This window comes from Trematomus bernacchii, unplaced genomic scaffold (assembly GCF_902827165.1).
Source record: "Trematomus bernacchii unplaced genomic scaffold, fTreBer1.1, whole genome shotgun sequence".
NCBI lineage: Eukaryota > Metazoa > Chordata > Actinopteri > Perciformes > Nototheniidae > Trematomus > Trematomus bernacchii.
The window spans coordinates 15,551,312-15,574,309 of record NW_022987564.1 but is presented as its reverse complement, the minus strand read 5'-3'; the positions used below and the strand labels follow the sequence as shown (position 1 = coordinate 15,574,309).

The 22,998-nt window shown below is 37.6% G+C and overlaps 1 protein-coding gene across 1 annotated transcript; it reads right to left on the bottom strand.

The window, feature by feature from the left end:
* Positions 1-5,661: 5,661 nt before the first annotated feature.
* On the bottom strand, positions 5,662-21,479 carry LOC117478059 (CD209 antigen-like protein C). Its single transcript, XM_034124932.1, has 6 exons — positions 21,237-21,479; positions 17,984-18,112; positions 15,863-16,039; positions 12,879-13,054; positions 12,117-12,232; positions 5,662-7,266 (listed from the first exon to the last, which is right to left on the bottom strand). Exons 1-6 carry the CDS (start codon positions 21,343-21,345, stop codon positions 7,086-7,088), a joined length of 888 nt encoding a protein of 295 aa, XP_033980823.1. The 5' UTR covers positions 21,346-21,479; the 3' UTR covers positions 5,662-7,085.
* Between the last annotated feature and the right edge of the window lie 1,519 nt (positions 21,480-22,998).

Here is a 22,998-nt window from a genome sequence, read left to right as displayed (position 1 = left end):
AAATACGACACTAAATTCGAGAGGGAGAGGTTTTATTTCCTGCCTCAGTCAAAGAGTGTTGTGTCACAGCTCACATGACAGTCCCTACTTCATTGGTTTGGCAGAGGATTAGGGAAGATGCTCAGTAAGCATTTCATCTAGAGCAGTGGTGTCCAAACTTTTTTCACAGAGGGCCACATACAGACAAACATACCAAGGGCTGGGCCACTCACTAGAGCTGAGGTTTATTGTCTCATAAGTTAAGTTATAGGTTAGCAAAATTAATCAAATGTACAGTAGGTCAATTATGCTTGATACTTGAAAATGCCTTAAGAACAAAAAACAGCCTACATCACAGCTCTCCATAAGGTTTCATTTATTGTGTTGGCAGCTCATTCCTCAAAACAGAAGCCTCAGTTTGCTTATAATAAGGGGAAACATGAAGGGTCTATTTCAAGCTTATTAGGTAAATAAGTTATTGGTTCCTTTTTTCTTATCAACTAAGATTTGTTAGAAAATGTTCCCAACTTTAATTGACTGAATTTATTTGAAAAGTTGGCTTATTAACACATGAATACTACTGTGTAATATATTTGTACATATATATTTAAGAAGTACAATATAAGACAAGCGCAAGTTTCATTTGTGGGCCGTATTACATTATACTTTTTTTAATTAGCTGAGGGCCGATTCAAACTGGTCCGCGGCCGCATTTGGCCCCCGGGCCGTAGTCTGGACACCCCTGATCTATAGTGATGGAGCAGACACACAAAACAATTATAAATGAAAATGTATTTCCAACCTCATTCTGAATGTTATCAGGAAGATATCGAAGCTGGGTTTTCATTTCTAATTCCAAGCACAACATGTTTCTACATTATTTCTACAAATGCTTTTTCTTAGTCACCCTTGTATTTTTGTTATGACAGGACTGCATATGATGAAAAATCACTGACAATGTCAAGGTCAAGCGATGCAAAGAATGTGTTGCATCAGTTTGTATGCCCAACGAGACACTAAAACCTCCAAAGTGATATTCAGACACTATTTGACCTTTCAAAGAGATATCTGACAATGTGCCAATTGGCACATTGTCCTCTTAAGACGTGTGAACACTTGGGAAATGTTAACCCCTCTGCTCAGCCTCAGGCAGTTTAGCCTAGTTACTACACTGCAGCTCCACAGGTCTTCTCCTCATTGGCTGAATATCCTGATAATCCTGCGTTTGCCCTCATGCATTACGCTGAGATCATCAGTGAAGTTTGATGGGCTCCTCTAATGGGGACTTTTAGAATAAGCCTCACCTTGCACCATTTCTTTTTTTAGTAATTGATTCAGGCTGTTAGCTCAGGCCTGGTGACGCCATATTGCGACATCACTGTTAGCCGCCCTGCTTGGCTCTGTGCTTCTTTCCATAAACCAAAAGGCTGCAAGGTCCTTTAAGAACCATGTGTTCTGTCTTTTTAGTATATAGTATATTTAAGTCATGTTATGCAATTCCCATAAATATAGTGCACACATGCCATATTTGTGCTTCCTTACTGTGAGGACATTTATGTCTTTGATTGTAAAGAGACACATTCCACACTTCTTCTATGAAATGTCATAAACAGATACTATAACTTTGCGCTATACATTACATACATATCACAAAGTGTTAGTATTATTGTTATAATATTGTACGCATGCACAATGGTTTGTCTTATGTAGCCTATTTACTGGCATGCAATTTGTGATTTTATTGTTATTATTATCATTTTAGCTTTATTTAATCTTTTTATTTATCAAACTCAGTTTCAACTTTTTAGATTTGTCTTTAAACACAGATCTACATAGATCTATGTAGTCTTGTAAAAGTAGAAGTACCATAGGAATACTCTGTTATAAGTAAAAGTCCTGCAATCAAAATGTTACTCAAGTTAAAGTGAAAAATAATTAGCATCAAAATACACTTAAAGTACCAAAAGTAAAAGTACTCATTCTGCAGATTGGTCCATTTCAGAATAATATATATTACATGTTTTGATTATAATGATTGATCATTAAAGTGTTATCACAGCTGGTAAAAGTGCAGCTAGTTTAAATGACTTTGTATACTGCAGGGTAGCTTGTGAATTTACTCCAGGTGGAACTAAAGTCTGATTTAAGAGTTGATTATATTTCACATCATTCATCCAAATCTTTAAAGTAACTAAAGGTACAAAATACATTTTGTGGAGTAAAAGTACACAATTTACCTCTGAATTGTAGTGGGTTAGAAGTACAAAGAAGCATTAGGCTGAAATACTCAAGTAAAGTACAACATTGTACTTAACTACTGTACTTGAGTAAATGCACTTAGTTACTTTACACCATTGCTTTCGAACAAGCCTTTCTTCAATCCTTTTTGTGTCATTCAATTAAAATATTTGTATCCCCATTTATTTCTTTATCCTATAAAGGCCGGCGAACAGGAGGAATGATGGAAGTGAAATATCGGTGAGTCGCTGAGTCGTTATTATGAGTTTGCATAATTGAGAATTTGAATCACAACAACAACAAACTTTCTTTCTTTCTTGAATCTTGAAATAAAGAGTGCACAATTCTTTCTACATCATGATTAAAAACATTTGTTTGTTTAATTTCAGACAAGGGATATTTACTGGAGACAGTACCGCTGATTTTACAAGTCGTGACCACTTGGGGATTTTGTCAATTGTTGTCGCCTTTTCTGTTGATTATACTTCTGATGGAGATGTCTTGTTTAAGGATTCCTAAAACAAAAAATGGTTCCACTGTTTGATTTGCTGATTGGACATATTACACAGAGTGAGAGGAGGGCCTGAGGGCTCCTCCTTCCCCTCGCGCTCGCACTAAGTGCCGGCCTGTAATCCGGGCTAATGAAGTGTGACAGAAGAAGGCTTGCTGACTTCCCGATTACTCCCTGTGGTAACGAGCTCAGGAGGAAGGAGTACAAACCGCACACAAAACAAACCCCTCTACACATCCACTCAACTTCTCGGCCCACTTTCATAGGAGAAGAAGTGGACGAGAAGACATAGAAATCAGAATGTAGGTCTTCCAGCCAAGAAGAGACAAAACTTTAGGGGGGAAAAAGGGTGATGAAGTAATGAGTCCTAAAACCCGAAAGAGCCTCAGCATTTCATCACTTCCTGATTCCCTTGTCTTAAAGTCAACGTTTTTTTTTTACTTGTTTGTGGCTAAAAGCCTGAAATAAGGTCTGTGGTTAACACAAGCTGAAGAGATTTGCACGTTTTGTTCTCAGACACAAAATAAAAGTAAAAACTCCACTTACGAATCTCTGAAGCGTAGCCATGTGACTGTGATGTAGTTCGTTTATAGCAATACGTTAGCTTCTTATTGCTGCCAGTTGCACTTATGGTTAAAAAAATCAAAAATGTGTATTAATACTGTGGTATGTGGAGATTATCCTGCTGTAGAAAACATGTTAATTATCATAAACGTGCGTTGGCCCCAGCTTATTTTCTTCCAAATACGGAATCCAATAAGATTGCTTTTTGTCGCGGGAACCATGACGATGCTAACCTCTGGGTTTGGCCTGCAAAAACAAGTCATCACTGCACCCCTTTTTTGAGACTTGTTTTAACAAAGTGCATTGACATAAAAAACATTATAAAGCTGTTAATTTACAAAAGGGAAACACACCAAATACATATTTGAGAAATAATACCACATACGTATAGAAAAGCTGAACATCCCCAAATACAATATTTTGGGGATGTGTGGACGTTTTTTTCTTTTTCTGTATACCTTTAAAATAATAAAGTTGCAATTGTTCTTCTTAAAAAAGGTTTAAGAAGAACAATCTAACAACCTGAGGGGGACTATGTAGCTTTCCAAGGTAGAATAGGTCAAAGTTTTCCCATACATTTTGTTCTAAGAAGAAATCCCTTCTATATTTGTATGTACAATAATTTTCTTCTTGTACATTAGCCGGATTGGAGTTAATCATAACATCAAATAAATAGATGTATTTCCTTTTATTTCCTTAATTCTTACAAGAAGGACTTTCAAATGCAGTAGCCTGATTTGGTTTCCAAAACACAACAATAATAGCTGAAAGCCTGTTGACCCTGTATATGTCTGTGTGATCCTGCAAATACATGATCTATTTTGTTCTATTCAGGCACTAACACTTTCTCATTTAAATATTCAATTGGCTGAAAAACATCTAACTCATTTATCATGAAGAATGTAATTGTTTCCTTCTCTTCCATTGTGCTGTCTTTACATGTGACCTGCAGGATCCCATGTATTTAACAGTTTGACTGCCACCTGCTGCTGGGCAACAACAACAACAACAACAACAATCACAACAAGGAAACATTAGAGGAGACTTTACACACCCTCAAATCACGTTTCATGAAGATGAGTTGTTTTATTCATTTATCGAATTAAGTCCCACTTCACAATCATACCCGTTAGTATTCATTGCATAATCTTCAAATGTGTTTTCTTTTAAATATTGGCTACAGAGGTGGGAAGTTACTAAGTACATTTACTCAAGTACTGTACTTAAGTACACGTTTGAGATACTTGTACTTTACTTGAGTATTTAAATTTGTTGTTACTTCATACTTCTACTCTACTACAATTCAGAGGTAAATGGTAAATTACTTGACAGATTTGGATGAATGATGTGAAATATAATCAACCCTTAAATCAGACTTTAGTTCCACCTGGAGTAAATTCAAAAAGCTACCCTGCAGTATACAGTCATTAAAACTAGCTGCACCTTTACCAGCTTTGATAACACTTTAATGATCAATAATTATGAAACATATCATATATATATTATTCTGAAAGGGACCAATCTGCACAATTGGTACTTTAAGTATATTTTGATGCCAATACTGTTGTACTTTTACTTGAGTAAAATGTTGAATGCAGGAGTTTTACTTGTAACAGTTACTGCACTCTGGTACTTCTACTTTTACTCAAGTACAATATTTGAGTACTTCTCCCACCTCTGATTGGCTGTTTAGGAGTTTCAAGAAATCAACAACATAATTACTAATGAAAGCTTTTGGACATCTGAAAAGGAAGTATCAATTAGCTTTTTGTAGGAGTTTGTGTCTGCACACTTGCTAATATAGATGTATACACAACTGAATAACTGTGTGTATTTTCCTGAAGTTCAACAAGTGCTCCAGTCCCAGCTGTGTCCATGTTGCAGTTGTGTTTTTAGCTTCTTGCAGAGTTTTCTATTTACAGTGTCTTTTGTAAACGCTCATGTTTCGTCAAATTGGTGAAGATGTTTTCACATTTGCATGTGTTATGGCACATCTACTGTTTTAGAAACTGCAGCATGTTTCTCCTAATGGAAGTGTTTTGGGCCGATGTATCGCGTTTAGCCCTGTCAGTAAACCATATTTTAAGGAGTAAACATGTTGAATATCAATTTTAAATACAATTGAACAACCTCTGTATTCCTCCTTTTTTCTCCGAAGGTTCGCACATTATAGATTGAGTACTTAATTTCACTATTACAGCAGTTTAGTGCAAACAAATGAAGATTAGGAAAGATAAAGAGCAACAGTAATACAATTATTCAGTACTTAAATAATAATAACTATCACTAACAATAGAAAAGTGGGAACATTTTGAGCAACATGTAATGCAAATGATACTGTTACAAAAACAAATCCATAGCAAAAATCCATAGCAAAGTAAAGTTTTTTTAATCAACATACATTTGTGTTTTTCATGATGAGAATTGCACAAGTTATACAATCTGAGAAATTAAGATAAACAATTATCTTTCATATTTATTTACAAGATCCACAGGACACTCTTCTGCATAATGTGATTAACAATTAAAAAGTTTCCATCAACAAAGCAGCTTACATGTTTTGACCCTCCCACTTGTAAAATGAAAGCATCACACAATCATACTGATTCACAATCAACGTCATGACACTCGCACTATGTACAGCAAATATAAATCTATTATAAACAGTATTTATTGCTAATAAAACCCATTTCAAATATAAAGAAAAATCAATCTTGAATCCTTGATCTATAGACAAAAGTAATATAAGAATATAATATGATTTAAGTGGTATTAGGCACTGATACATAGGTAACACCTTTGGTAGTATAAGTCATGGCAGCACCACAGTTCTGCTCCGAGGCTTCAGAAACAGCCACTGACTTCCAGCTTAGCATTTCTACTTTTTAATACATTCTAGATGATTACAATGTATTAAAAGATGATTTAATATCAGGAGAACATTTACATTATAATCTGATACTCCTGATACTCGTTGACAGATCAATTGGCAGTACAATATTGCAGCAGAAAGCATTTTCTCTTACTGTGTTGCCTCTAAAATACATTCTAGTTCACAGTTATAATCAAAAGGTTTTCAATCATAACTGGATGTATTAGCTGACCTGATGTCAGGTCCTACAATCTATTGTATACAATCCATTACTTCTTTTTTGTTTATTTCCTTCGCCAAGGAAGTCATTTGTGAGTTTGTTTTGATTTGTTTGTCTGTTGATCAGCAGGAAGAAACCACTTGCCTGATTGCCATAAAGCTTGGTGTAGTATCGGCCAAGGAAGAACCTCTTACATTTCTGAGCTGATCAGATTTTTTCTTACCAATGGAAATGACCTTGGCAGAGGTCAGCTCTCTCTCAGCTTTCTAGTTTATTTGAGTTCTACAGACCTAAAAAGTAATAAGCCTATAATAATCACATTTACATTCTTTTAAATTATGTATTGTATTGACCAGAAAAATCATGGAATATGTAAAGATTAAACTCAGTATGAAAAAAGCTTTTAAGGTAACTGCAACAGATCACAGCTGCTTTTCATTTTCTTCGTACTACTGTAAACCCATTTCAAGGACACTTTTAAGGGCTATTTCGTACAGATAGGACCACTCTTGCCTATGTTCCAAATTAAGAAGTTCAAAAAACAAGACATTTCATTACTCTCATGTTTCTCCTGTAAACATGTGTTAAAATATCTGACTTGATTGTGTCAGACCTAATAAGGGTTTAAGATGCAAAGGGTGCAGTTGAGAAACTCAAAATGGTCAACTTGTTTCCCGGACGATCAGAGTGGTGTTGTCGTGTCAGTGTGGCATAGCGGTACTGGCGCCTGCGACCATCTCTTTCTCACAGATGAACAGCCAGTACATGGTGCAGGGAGCGTCATACCAGCTGCGGATCGCTACCCGTTCCATCACTTGTGTTTTCACAATGTAGCCACAGTCCTCGTTGACGTGGTTGTTGGGCTCGCCATCCTCCCAAAAACTAGTATGTAGAAAGAAAACAAGACAAAAATCACCGTGGTCAACAATATATTAAAAGGAATCCATAAACACAACCAGTTAAACGGCTCTGCTCTGACGCTACCATTGTATTTCTACGGAGAGAGCGGCAAACTTGATTGGATCAGAGGACAGCTGTCTTTAGTGGCGCAAGTTAGCAGGAAGGTAACCATAAAACAAAACCATCTAGCTGTTTTCATCGCAAGGCTCTGTGCACAACTTTACAGAATACATGAATGCATCGGAAGTTGTTAAATTGCTGTTTAAAAGTCATTTGTCTTTTATGAAGCAACGTTGAAAGAAGAGATGTGGAGATGTGCAGTGCTTCATTGTTCCTGTCAGGCAGTGCCCATGAAGAAAAAAACACATAGTAATTCCACAGAATTTAACACTATCTATCCAGAAAAGCTGTCAGCAGAAAAACATAAAAGCGGCAGACGCATGACAAGTGGCTCAAGATTTAAGGAAAAAGGTTATATATTACACAGATTCGAGCCAGAAAAACACGAGGAAGAAAAAAGAAACATCTCAGCAGGAAAGGAGGATGTTGAGGGATGTTAGGGGCCAAAAGAGGTATGATAAAAGGTTAGTCATTATCAAAATGAGGAAGAGAAATCAGATGATTATTAGAAAACATGTTGAGTTGGCACAAAAAAAGTCACAGAATATCAACACTGGTCCAAGACATAATAGAAGATTAAGATGGCTTTGCATTTTTAAGCAAAGATGTTTCCTTCCACACTCCATTTGTTTTCCATTGAACAGTCAGAGGTCAGGGTCACATGCAGTGCAACCCCCTGCAGCAGTTACATAACGCTCCTCAGAGCTGCTGTTTGCAGTCAGCAGGCGGACACGATCCTGGCCTCCCTACAGCTGCTACCTCACTTCCAACCTCACTTCGGACATTAAGAACCTTTAAGACTGCATTGTTTCTGTACCATCTGTAACCTCTGCACCACACTGTTACATCTGAATTATGTCAAGAGTCAGTAAAGATAATAGATAAATACCTAAAATAATGTTTCAAATTGGCCCTAGGGGGCTCATTTTCAGGTTCATATTTGTATTTAGTGCCTCTACTGCGACATGTTTCCGTGCTTTAATGTTGAAAAAGCAATTTTGTTCTCTTACACCCAAAACCAGAGCCCAGTCTGCTCTGATTGGTTAGCTGGCCGACCCTGTTATGATTGGTCAACCGCTTAGAGATGTCCCGCCCCTTCATCTATCACCTACATTGTGTTGGAGCGTTAGCCGTAAAAGGGCGATTGTTGAGTGATGTTACTATGTTACGGAATTAAACAAAGGAGTCTAATGGAGGTGTTTCAGGCAGGGGGGGGGGGAGTTTGGGAGAGAAACCCCTTCTTGCATGGACTTTGGGATTTTAGTCATTGCAGACCATTTACATGCACAAAAACGAACAAAACACAATACAGGAAAGAGAAAACCCCCAAAAGCATAATAGGGCACCTTTAGAAAAAAAAGAAAATACAATGTGCATTTCCCTGGGAATCTTCCAGTACTATTTTCCCCAACAAACTGACATTTTAAAAATAATAAACTGGTATCTGCATGATTTTAAGGCACAATGACTAGGGTTTGTCCTTTATTAAGAAAAGTTAGAAGTTGGACCCATGTAACTAACTTTGTCTTCCAAACTTTTTTTGGAGTCCAGGAACTTTACTTCCTTTTTTAGAACATTTTCCCTCCCAAAATGTCCTGACCCCGAAGGGATGATTTTCCAGTGAAACAGGAAAATCTTCTACTTCCCCTTTCCTGTCCACCACAACAACCACAGTCACTGTGCAGCTCGCAGGTCACAAACTGCTCCAAAGTGCGTAGGCATGCGAGAGGTCAGTGCTCAGCAGAGGTCCAATGGTCCGATAATCTGATTGTGGGTGTTTGTCTTAGTTTGTGTGTATCACAGACTGTGTGGATCCAGAAGGAGAACTCAAAGGTTGGGCTCTGATCAACTGCTAATCATGCCTCCATGTATCCACTACATGGTATATGCAGGAATCCTGAAGTCAAATGTAATACCTTTCAAGACCTTTTTTTTTCAATTTTCAATCAATTGCTATATACAGTATTGATTGTCCTTCCTCCTTATCTTCCAACCATTTGGACGCAAACTTGCATTTCCCCATAACGATGTTGTTTAACAACCGGCGTAAACGGACCTTCGCGCGCTATCAAGCAGTGAGCGCGCGATGTCCTGTTCAGATGATGTCAAATCCAACGGGATGCCATAAATAAAATACACAGAATCACACTACACACCTACGCAATGATTACATTCAGGCAAACTGTAGAATACAACCTCTTTGGACAATTTATATACTTATTGAAAACAAGCTACAACATGTAATAGCTTGGAAAATGCCGTTTAATACTTTTTAATAGCCTTAATTTTCGCTAAATTGATTTATCAACTTTTAATACTTTTTAAGACCCTGCGGACAGCCTGCACTAAGAGAGCCTCAATCTTCAACATGTGTCAAGGCTACATTTCACATCCTGTCACGTCTTTTATAACAACTCTTCAACTTTTCACTTTGAATTACGCTTTTGTGTATTTTGCACACTTCATTTGAAATGTGTTTTATTTTTTACGTCATGCTTATTCAACTCCTTATGTCCCTCATGCTATATTAAAGTATAAGCACTGACCAATTGTTTAATATATGATATCTGTATTCACAGCATGTACTTTGACTATTGTTTAGAAATCGACCAACAAGAAGGTTCAAAGATGTTTTGTTTTTTATTCAATGCATAGCGATGTTTCCAGATGTTCGTGAAGGCTGAGTCTAGATTACAAGGGTGTCCAAACTACGGCCCGGGGCCCAACTGCGACCCGCAGCTAATTCTAAAAGTATAATGGAAGATGGCCCATACAAGAAACTTGTGCTTGTCTTATATTGTACTAAATATGTACAAATATATTACACGGTAGTTAATAAAGACCACTTTTCAAATAAATTCAGTAAATCAAAGACAAAAAACATTTTCAAACAAATCTTAGTTGATAAAAAAAAAGCTTAATAACTTATTTTATTTACATAACAAGCTTGAAATATATCCTTCATATTTCCCCTTATTATAAAAAATCTGAGGCTTCTGTTTTGAGGAATGGGCTGTCAACACTTGTGATTTAGGCTGTTTGTTTCTTTAAGCATATTCAAGTATCAAGCATGCATTACCTACATTCGATTGATTTTACCAACTTATAACTTCATTTATGAGGAAATATACCTCACCTCGAGTGAGGGGCCCAGCCCTTGGTATATTTTTCTGTATGTGGCCCTCAGTGAAAAAAGTTTCGACAGCCCTGGTCTAGAATTTAAAACCAGATAATTAACGGGAAAAAAACAAAGAACTCTGCATTGAATCTAATTGTTCATTTAAAGGGGACCTATCATGCAAAATGCACTTTTGTACGTCTTTTATACATGAATATGTGTCCCCGGTGTTCCAGGGAACTCACCAAGTGTCAGAAAACACAACCCTCTCTATTTTCCTCCATACCCAAATCTCTAAAAAAGGGGCTGCAACGGATCTGATAAAAACTGATCCAGATTTGAACACTGTCCTGACGTCAGGACGGTGGCGTTACGGCTATTGGGCCAACTCTCCACCTATCAGGGGAATGTGGGGTTGGGCCACGGCCGGCCATTCCTGCTCGAAAGCGCTGGAGACGCTGTAGTACATATGCCAGGCCTGTAAGTGGCGCTGTAGTCTGCCACAAGAGCAGCGAAGAAGACTTCCCGCCCATGGTTAACATGGTTACCCTTCTGTTTATTCTCCGCTGTGGCTTTTTTTGTCCCTCCCCGAGGCAAGCGTTTGCTCCTGCTGCTTTAATTCAATGCAATCCCTCCCCGTCGAGGCAAGCACTGTAATTCTCTCCGGTTAGTCCACCAGCAGATGACAAACACCCACTTCTCCGCCTCTTCCAAGGAACGAGGGGACCGTGCCGCAGAGTTTCAGTTTCAGTTTCTTTCGCCGGTCAAGATGTCCGTTAAAGTTTAAATCTTCCGGACAAAATTAGAAAAGTGCCGGTCAAAGGTCTTCTTTGTTATTTATTGAGCTTTAAAACAATGAATAACGACTCTATATAATAAAACACGGAGGACGGAGATCTCTTTTTCTCCCCCTCTTCTGACAGCCCAGCAGCTGATCAGAGCACAGCTACCCTCTCCTGCAGGGGGGCGTGGTCAGCAGAATCAGACCCGTAGACAGCAAACAGCACATAGAGCGAAATGAGGCATGGCTAAAATGCATGATCTGTTTGGTATTTTGAAAACAGAAACGTATAAATATACCTTATATAGGTATGGCCCTACAATATATCATTTAAATATAGCATGATAGGTCCACTTTAAAGCTGGCTTGATGTATGACTTTAAAAAATAAATTAAAAAAACACTATTTTAAAACGGATTCAGAGAAAAAGACCAGATATCATTGTTTGTATCTTTGTTTACAGGCCTTTAACGAATAGTATTTGCTATGGGAATCAAGACTTCCAGAGCTAAACATCAGAGTAAATGAGCGTCGCATTGAGTTTAAACATGTATCCATGAAAGAGGACTAAACGCTGACGTTTTTAGACAGTAGAGATTAATACTAGAAAGTGGCAAAATTACTTTAGAAGAGAGCTTTCGGGAATTGATGGATATGTGGGGGAGTACCTCTGCTGCAGCACTGGTCAATTTAACAGAAGCTCTAGCTAGTCCTTTGCACGATCGATGATTTTACTGACACTTACAATCGCTGTAGTGGAGCTAATTTATCTCAAGTAAACCCCAGGAACCAATGAAAAAGGTTTTGACCTACCCTCCGACCATCGGGGTGCCATCCACCCATTTCCACGTATCCTCCGTGTGCTCGTCACTGATCCCAAACCAGAAGGCATTCCAATGAGCTCTGGGAAGAAGATTCCACAGAAACGTCTGAGAAAAAACACACACAAGGAGATGTTGAAATAGTTCCCACATGAGGTGCTGGTCCCTTCTTCAAGATCAACACTGTTTATATACATACAATTATATTCAAGGAACACATTCCTTTATTGTGTTTCTATGTTAGAGAGACGACTCATCCATATCTTTAATATATCACCAGACAGGATGTTGATAGAGGAGGACGCCTAAATTGAATTCAATGATTGTGTTTTTTTAGACTTGTGATATTATAGTATATTTATCTTATTGCAACATATCCCAAAAGAGAAATGCAAAATACTTGCAAGAGCATCAAATGTGAATTTATACGCCCCTGAAAATATGAAAATAGTCCCAAACAAATGTACTCAAGTTTTAGTAATTTAAGAAACCTTAAGAAAATAAAAAATACATATATATTTGTGAAGAGTTTTAAATATTAACATTGTTAGAAACATCGAGCTTGGAGCTGAGAGCCACAGACAGAAAGTCAGAAAGTTCTTAGAGACCGGTTAACACATTGATGTTTTTTTGGGGGGATTTGTTGATTGTAAGATATGTATAGATTAACACGATCCTTTAACCTTCAATGCCATTGTGTTTTATCCCGTAAGCAAAATGTAATGGCATTCCTCAGGACCCTTGGCAGCTCTACCTGCTCCTCTGCTGTGTGGATGATGGCCAGGTGAGCTCCTTTGCTCTGGCAGAAGGACTGGCTCTCGGGCCAATCCCTTGTGGTTCTCGAGATGAAGTAGCAGCTGCTGTTGAAGAGATGCCAGTCCACGGGGCAGACGATAGGGGCCTTTGTTGTCGGTTTGATCACCTCAGGAGCTGATGAGAAAGAGAGAGATTAGGCATCAAGGAAGCAGAACAAATGCACACTTCTCTAATAGTAACCCGATAGAATGTGCCTAAGTTTTACAGGAATGAGACTTATTGACACCTATGGAGCCATATGAAGCACAGCGCAAGTTCTTTCAGGAAGACTGGGTATATATTCATTCACCCCGCAGCTGTCAGCTCATCACGGGTGTTCTCTTTAAACTATTGCATTTCACCTCAATCTCCAGCAGTGTTGGGGTCGTTACTAAAAAAAAAGAATGTATTACACATTACTCATTACTTTAAAAAAAAGTAATATACTACTTTACTTCTTTACTCTCTACATAAAGTTACATTACTCTTTACATTACTTTTGCATTACTCAGCAACAGCCTATAGCCAAAACTTAAAACTTAGGCCTACATGTTATAACACAAGTTAATAACGGTGAAAATTCTAGTTTTTGCTGCTTGTTCGGAGTCAAAACTTTAAAATGGTTCTCCACTCTCCTGCAGTCAGCTGTGATTTCAGGTGTTCATGCTGCCGCCTCCACCTCATCCACCTCCTTTCATCACATCCAGTGCCAGGAGAGCTAATCTAAAGACCTCATCACACCTCCTCTTCATCCCTTCTCCTCATCAAATCCAGACCTTCAACATCACCACAAGTGTCTAGACCAGTGGTTCTCAAACTTTTTCTGTCAGGCCCCCCCTTTGGAGAAAAAAAAAGTCGGGCCCCCCCAACACAAGTCAGGCTCAGTGGCGGCGCCAGAGATTTATTTTGGGGGTGCTGTGGGGTAGCTTGACGTTTCATAGAGGGTGCTCAAACATTTAGGGTTTCCCATTAATGTACCGGGCACTACAGTGGAATTTTCGACTGCAACAATCCCCACGCATATACACAATGTACCCGCGACTGTTACAATGAAGGCTCGATAATCAGCTAACGGCATATAGGTGTAAGCAGGGGTAAAGTGCTATTTTTATAGGTGGTGTGTGGGGGCATGCTCCCCCGGGAAGATTTATTTTTAAAATATTGAAGTTAAAAGCATCAATCTGGTGCACTTTGAGAGCAAAATGAAGAGATCTATGGATACCTCTCTCAACACCCATATGAAACAGAACTGTAAACAGATTTACTTTTTCTTTATGGATATTTTACAAATCACTCCCCTTTTAAACTCTATTCTTGTTTTACTGTCATATAGTATTTCATACCTGTTTTTCATTTATTCTCTTATTTTTTTATAACTATAATGATCATATAAACGTGTGCCTCGGAAATAATTGTTTACATTAATGGTGACCAGGGGCGTCGTCTGGACCTGAAAACATTCGGGGCTTAGCCCACAGTGGCGGCGGCACTACAGTGGCATTTTTTACTGCAACACTCCCCACACGCACACACACAGTACACCCGCGACTGTTACAATGAAGGCTCGATAATCAGCTCACGGCATATAGGCAGGGGTAAAGTGGTATTTTTTATGAGTGGGGGGCTCACCTCCTCTAGGGGGGTCCGGGGGGATGCTCCCCCGGGAAGATTTGTTTTTAAATATTGAAGTTAAATGCATCAATCTGGTGCACTTTGAGAGCAAAATGAAGAGATCTATGGATACCTCTCTCAACACCCATATGGAGCAGAACTGTAAACAGATGTACTTTTTCTTTATGGATATTTTATGAATCACTCCCCTTTTAAACTCTATTCTTGTTTTACTGCCATATAGTATTTCATAACTGTTTTTCCTTTATTCTCTTTTTTTTAATAACTATAATGATCATATGAAGGTGTGCCGCGGAAATAATCTTTTGAATAATTTGTGACCAAACCGTTTGAGACCCACTGAGATAACTTACTAAAGTTAACTATCTAAACACTCAGAGAGTCCTTTAGCTCACCTGAGTCTCTCAGTCTGAGAGGAGAGGACTCTCCTCCAGCTTGTTGTGGAACAAACAGCTCCTTATGTCACACTAAATGCGCTATTGCCACACACACACACAGAGCCGAGCTTGAATGACACAAGCACACGTTTATTTCCATGCAACTCTTTGATTGGTCTGGTGTCATGCCTCTGTTGCATTCACTGAACACGGAAATTACAGTGCTGCCGTCCTCTCTTGTGTCATGATGAGGTTCACGTAAAGCACGGTTAATGTATTATATTATTGAGGGAGAATTGTCCGGGGCTACAGAAAAAACATTCGGGGCTAAAGCCCCGGATGCCCAGGCCAGGCGACGCCACTGATGGTGACCAAAACGTTTGAGACCCACTGAGAAAACACTGAGAGAGTCCTTTAGCTCACTGAGTCTCTCAGTCTGACAAGAGAGGACTCTCCTCCACTTTGTTGTTGAAAAAACTCCTTATATCCGTTAGCGTAGCTCACTAGCACCAGAAGCTAACAACAACGATATCCGGTACCGGTGCGCTCTCTCTCTCTCGCTCGCGCACGCACACAAAATGGCTCGTTCCACACACACACAGAGCCAAGCTTTAATGAAACACAGAGACCCAGACGTAATATTACTGTACTGTATCATATTATTTTCGAATCAATAATTTTTCAAATTATGATTTTTTTTTTTTAAATCTTTTTTTTTTTTTTTTTAATAACCATTTTTCCTCCTGGTCTCTCGGGAACCACTGGTCTAGACCAAGTGTCTAGACCCCGGGGTTCCTATGCTCACGGCTGAATTTCCCCCTTTAGATATACGATTTCAGGATCGGGGTCTATGACTTTTAACATTTATCATATGTCGCATGTGTCAATAAATGTTCTTTAAACCAAAAAATGAAGTCTTTCCTGATGGAACTACCTTTAGTGTACGTCTTGGTAGCCAGTTTGGCCAGCAGCTCGTCCTTCTCTTTCTGCAGCTGGTTTTTCTCCTGCTCCAGTTTGCTGATGGAGGCGGTGAGAGCCGACATGTTTCCGCCCTGCGTCTGCTTCTGCACCTCTGAGGTCGCCTCACCCCCGCCCTGCAGCTTGTTCTTATCTGTGGAACATATGGAATGATGGACTGCTGGTTCATACATATAGTTCATGTAATCAATTCACTTTAAGGAAGGATTTTAGAAGAAAATTCACACCCAACAAGACTACGGTGCGCCACACGGATGTATTTTCCTAATTGGGGTGTTTAAGGCCAGCCACCAGGAATTATGGGTAGGTGGACAATCTTTTCTAAATATGGCCCTTATTCAACGTTCAAGAACACTGTCCAGATAAATGATTTCTACTGTACCAAAAGTGTAAAAAGTCAAAAACTGTTGTAAATATATAATACTAGTAACAGTTAGTCCTTTTACTTTGTCAATGTCCTCTGAAAGCTATTGAAAAAACACACACACTATTTAATTGATAAATGAGTGCATTTAAAAAAATGTCAAATATTTGCTTTTATTAAAAAATATCTTGGCATTTGTAGTTTATATTAAAAGCTACTTGGAGCTAGTATTAGGATGTTTATCAGGATTACAATGACCTCTCTAATACATATTTTATATTGCTGTGAAAACATATCCTTCAACAGCTGTATTGGTTTAACAAAAAGCTTTATTTTTGCAAGATTGCAAGCATTGAATCCTATCTTGATGAAGTTATCTATTCTTAGTTATACTCTTTTTTACTAAATATAGATTGAAAGCATCATAGAGTATTTTAATCATATGCAACCTCAGTTAACGTCAGCTCTTTGGTCAGATTTTTAGCGGGACTATGAAGCCGCAGACAGTTAACACTAACTGAGTTATACTTTCCCTTAAACTTTCTACCTAATGGATGAGAAAAAATAATATTTTGAAGTTAAGGTAAAGTTAAAATGTGTTTTCTTTATCCCCTGAAATGCGTTTTTCACCAAAAAGTCTTACATTTTAATTGTATATTCTTAGAAAAAGTACTCTCAAATCGGGAAAATTATCCAAATAAAAAAGTAATCTATGTATTTGACCTAGTGTGTTTTAATGTATCTACAGCACTTGTATCACTTTGAAAATGTCCACTTCAGACTTCTTATCACTTCACCCTGAAGTCTCACTCTGGCTCAGCTGGCAGCAGTAAATCTAACGGGCTCTTTAAAGCAGCTCATCAGCCTTCTGACTATTTCAACGCACACACGCTTTATATGTAAAAACAAATCAGGCAAATGTTCCTGAAAAAACAATGTTGCAAGGCTCTAACCACTGGATCCTCTTTTATCTTTCCTGAAACTGTTCATTCTGCAATTTTTAACTCACTGCTTCTGCTTTTTTTTCATCACAAGCGTGTCACCAAATTCTATTTTGTATTATATCTTCCTGACTAGTCTCCTGAAATGTTTGCTGGTGCTGTAAGATTGTCAACAGTTATCAAACAACTGTGTTGACAGTTAATGTGGTATAAGTATAGGAGTATACCCTCAACATTATTACATTAAATAAATATGAGGTTAATACAAAGGAACTCAAATGGTGTTTCCTTGGTAAAAGGAATGCAGAAAAAGCGAAATATAAAAATGTTTTACTCCTCACATAGCTCTCAAATTACTAAACAAACGTATTCTTGTTTACTAGATTAGCATGAACACTTACTAGCGTATACAAATATGTGGAAAAGATCATAGTTGAGAGATATAAAACACAACATGACATAAATATGAAACAAATATTTGTAGTCTTTGAACAGAAAAGGGATCACAAAACGATGTATGTTCTTTTCCTAACCAGCATTAAGATGGCATTTGCTACCACATAAGAACGTTTGCCTATTTTAAAGTTTTCAAACGTGCATCACTTTTTTTCTGTGTTTAATTAGCACTTGGATATCTTTAATGGCACATCACAGCTTCTAAATGTTGAAGTCTCCTCTGTGTTCAGCAACAATCTCCACAGGGTTTCTTTCTAATGTATTGTTTTAACTTTAATACACACAGCAATAACATAAATAATGTGTGTGTACTCACAGTGTGCCGTGACGGCTATGATGGAGATGAGTAGGACGGCACACAGCGTGGCCAGGCAAATGGTGGTGAGGCGGTAGGGCACGGGGCCGCTCGGCCTGGGGAGTACTCTGACTAGGGACACTGGGTGAGCTGGGAAAACACATTGGGAAAAAATAAAACAATAACTTTCCATTCATGTTAAGGATAGGGAGTTAAACAGGTCATACTTTTACATTGCAGTAAATGGAGAGGAGGCAAGCCCTCCTTTCCCTGTTTCATAAATGATTTCAAGTCCTTTTTTCTGTCCCTTAGAAAAATACAATCTTGTAACCTGTCTATAAAGATTTACAATGATATTTCCAAATGGTTATTATTTTAAGTAAGCTTAATGCCTCTTAAATGTTGTTGTGCCTTTTTCTTTCCCCCTGGCTCTTATTGGATGTATTATTTATGTTTTTCGTCTTATTGTGAATTCATGTCATTTTAATGTATTATTTTCTTTGCACTTATAGGTTGATAACTTGACGATATCCTCACCGAGCTTTTGTATGTTCTATACTGTATATGTTCAATCAAATAAAAAAAAAATAAACTTTGGAGTTTTGATTTTATATTAAAACATCTCCTTCAAACAACTGTATCTATTCAAGTTTCTCTCCAAAAAGTACATTTTAGAGCATGAAAGCACCTTAGTGTAAGTTGTATGACACTTCTGGCTGCTAACGCTAATAGCTCTTCTCCTGCAGAATTCAAAACAAATGTGTTGTTCACAATGTAGCATATCAAGGAAAAAGGAGGGGGTGCGTCCCCTAGATCAATAAAGAGTTTAGAAGTTTACTGCATCCCAAACATATTTTCCATAACTCTTAGGACACTGTTAGTCAGCTCTGACAGTCGTATGGTACTCGTTATAAAACGTATAAATCCAACCAGGCTCTGTGAATAGAATTAAAAAAAGTAAAACTATTGTACAGTCAATTTACATTTCTGCACTTGATTCCAAAAATATACAGTCCCTATCATTATATCTGCAGCTGAACACTGTTAATCAATGCACATTACACTTCAATTATGCCCCCAACTTCACTCCCAGTATCACAAATGTTAGATGGACTTCTTTACTGACAAAACTAAATATCTCATAATGTTTATTTGTAAAAAAATTATGAAACCATCAAATATATATGTTGTAATCTTTGCAGCAATGTTTAAAACACAATATCTCCGGGATAACACATCAACCCTTCACTACATACAGCTCTGAAAAAACGTAAGAGACCACTGCAGCATTATCAGTTTCTCTGGTTTTACTTTTTATAGGTATGTGTTTGAGTACAATGAAACATGTTTTATTTTATTCTATAAACTGCTGACAAATGTCTCTGTGTTCGAATTCATCAGACACTGGAATGGAATGGCTGCCATATACAGTATAGAGATTGAGATTCAAGAAAAATGTGGAGTGGTCTCTTGATTTTTTCCAGAGCTGTATGACTGTGTTGTTGCACTAAGAGCTCGTACAGCTGTAGCACATTAAATCAACTAAACACAATTCAACAAAAAATGCTTCTTTCGCTTTTTCATATCAACTAAAGCTCAAAATAATGTATTCAAACTAATTGTATTACACAGAGGAATTTCCTCATGCTCTGTTCAGACTTGTCAAAAACAAACATGTCAGAATGTTTTCCAGGATGTTGCAAAACTGGCTGAACTAAAATAAACAAATCAAGCAAACAAACAGCAGTGAGGGAAATAAAGCTCCAGGTGAATTGATTTATTCCCACACTGATTCAAGGGTGTGTCCTTATAGCTAATGCTGCTAGGATGTCACTTACAGCAATGCATCAATTGAAATTCATGATATTTAGTAAATTCAGAAAAAGCAAGCATTTTTGTATATATCCATGTTGAATTTCTACCATGAGCATCTTTTTGGCCTTTCACCAAAGGACCCTTCTTTGTTTTAGATATTGATTTATTTTAACTCTTTTTAATGCCAGGGAACTTACAAGGAAAAGCTTATAACCTAATGCTGAAGAGGTTTATTATTCAACATCTCAATTTTAAACGTCATGTCAATAACCTGCTTAAAAAACTGAGGGTTAGACTAGGTTTCTTCTACAGGAACAAGTCCTGTTTCTCGCTCGAGGCCAGAAAAAGGCTAGTCTCTGTGACCTTTTTACCTGTGCTGGACTATGGTGATCTGATCTATATGAATGCACCTGCCAATTGCCTGGTCAAGCTAGATGCTGCGTATCACAGTGCACTGAGATTTGTGACAAACTGTAAAGCATTAACCCATCACTGTACCCTGTATGCAAGGGCTGGTCTGCCTTCACTAACTGTACGGAGGCTCAGTCACTGGTACATTTTTATATATAAAGCCATGTTAGGGAAACTTCCATCCTACATCTGCTCCCTGATCTCACGGCGAATTGTAAGTGGCTACTGCCTGAGATCGCATGCTGTGGTTTTATTAAATGTGCCAACTGCTAGGACTGTCTTAGGGAAAATAGCATTTAGATGCGCAGCTCCACTGTCCTGGAATAGTCTGCAATTAAAATGGAAACTGAGCAATCTGGTGCCACTAAATGTTTTTAAAGCTCGGTTGGATGCTACTGAATCGGAAGCTGTTGGTACCTGTGCATGTGGATAGTTATGTAAATTGTAATCCCTGTAATGCTACTGTATGATGTCCTTTTGTTGCTCTGTTATGTTTTTAATGTTTCATTTGGAACCTACTTGAGCAGGTCTCCCTTGAAAAAGAGATCAATGATCTCAATGGGATACAACCTGGATAAATAAAGGTTTGAAATGAAATGAAGCATGTTTTAATTTAAATGTCTGAATAAGCAGTGAAACACTGAAACTAAATGACCGCTAGAGGAAAAGTCAATGACTGTCAGAGCAGAGGGTTCATCCTCCAGGGATCATGATGAATATGACGATGAATAGGATTCTGCTACATTTTATAAACTAAACAATCTTGTTTTTAGCCTGTTTTGTTGAGTTAATGTTTAATTTGACACCGTTGCGTATGCTTGGTATACTTTTATGTTATACAATTGTAATTGTTGCTCTTGTTTTGTAAAGCAACTTTTGTATTTTTAAGTCTTTACAGATGAGTGCACAACTGAGTTATAGCACTGTGTTTTGATTTGTTAGGTGATTCAGTATTTTCTTCCTTAAAGCAGCAAGCAATAACTGTGAGAAAGTTCCTTTATAGTGAAAACACATCAGTTAGATTAAAGAATTCAAGTTTAATCCTTACCACCGAGTTCCACATCTGGCCTGCGGTTCAGATCGTCGTAAGCCCCGTCGTCGTCTATCAGTTTGGAGTACATCCCCTCACAGGCCAGGGAGCTCCCGGCAGTCGACATTATATTTACGTTTTAAATGAAAAACGACAACGTTTCAGTGTGGGGTTTAAAAAAAAACAGGCTCTGAGTCAGTGATCTCCACTCCTCTCTCTGTTTCAATTGTTTTTAAAACTGTCCCTGGAGTGAAGCCATGAATCAAGCACCGCAGCTCAGATGATTTCCGGTCATCTATTTCAAAATAAAAGCCCAGATGATTCAAAAGCGCTGCGATTTTCCAGTAGTAGTATATTAGTTGTATTATTACTGGATTTATGTCAAATGATAGCTATGCCGTATAATGCCGCATACTTTGTGTTACTTGGTATTTTACGTTTGTAATATTGTTGTCTGGTAGACCATTGTCTTCCCAAACTTTTAGTAGGAAACTTAATTTGTTATTAACTTAGAAAATAGTATATATATTCAAATAATTGAACATTTAATCTACTATAACAACTGTTTATTTATGACCTAATGATAATTATAAAAGCACTTGACTGTTCACATTTTTCACATGTTGGGAACTGAAAAACTCAGGTTCCCATTATTTATGACTAAATATCATTTCTAACTGCGGACATGATGCAATGATGCATTATTAAATAGGGAAAGACACGGTACTTTCAGAAACCCTTCATAAGGTTAGAGATGCCCTCCATCAGCATGTAGTGGCACTCATCCACCACCTGAGGGTGCAGCAGAACAAACTATGTCAGACAGAGAATTTCATCTGTGAGTTGATGAAGAAACGAACATTTAAACCTGGAGATGATCTTTGACCTCCATGAGAGCAGAATAATTCATACTTGATAAATAGTTTTAGATGAATGTTTAGGCAAAGCTTGACTCTTGCAGAATGGTGTCAGTACTTGTGGGTAGATGGAGGCAGACTTAATGCATCTGACTGAACACTAAGTCTGTTGTTTCTGGGACAAAGCTTGCAGTAAATAGATTTAAAGTGTTGGATATGGACGGAAATGTTGATTTTATTCAATACTTACTTGTGCAAAGTGATTAAAAAGCATTTCATTTTAAAATGTCATGTTTGGAGGCAGAGCAGAGTGGATGTTTGAATTAGTTTTTGGTTGTACAAAGCATAAAAATACATCTCGTTCTAACTGACATTTTTAAAGTCATGTTTTTAATTCTCTTTATCATCAAGGCTCACTCAGAGCTGCTTTACTACTCAATTCATTATTATTTTAAAAATAATTTTAAATGAATCTTTGAACTTATGCAACATTTCTAAATTGTGTAATATACTATGGAGGACGGAACATGACTTAAGTATAAATAAATGTGTAAATAAATGTATGAAGAAATACAGGAATAAATAAATAAATACGTAAATAAATAAATAAATACAGGAATAAATAAATACAGGAATAAATAAATGACGAAATAAATACATAAATAAATAAATACACAAATAAATAAATAAAATAATAAATAAATAAATAAATAAAAGTCGAAAATAAAACAGAACACACGTTATTATATATCTTTCATATATTTCTACATTTACGCGACATACATTTATTTATTTATTTATTTATGTGTCTGTATGCTAATGAGGTGGGCGGTCCTAACCTCAGTCTGAAGCAGGATTCGCCAATTGTTGGAGCCAGGCAGAAGCAAGAGATTCGTGGCAAGTCACATCTGTTCATTCTGTGT

Bases quoted from the DNA above. Each gene is read 5' to 3' on its own strand.
- LOC117478059 (XM_034124932.1), bottom strand. From the start codon at position 21,345: ATGTCGACTGCCGGGAGCTCCCTGGCCTGTGAGGGGATGTACTCCAAA. The intron at 18,113-21,236 runs GTAAGGATTAAA...GTGTTTTCCCAG, and splicing joins GCCAGATGTGGAACTCGGTG to CTCACCCAGTGTCCCTAGTC. The intron at 16,040-17,983 runs GTGAGTACACAC...TATGTTCCACAG, and splicing joins CATAGCCGTCACGGCACACT to ATAAGAACAAGCTGCAGGGC.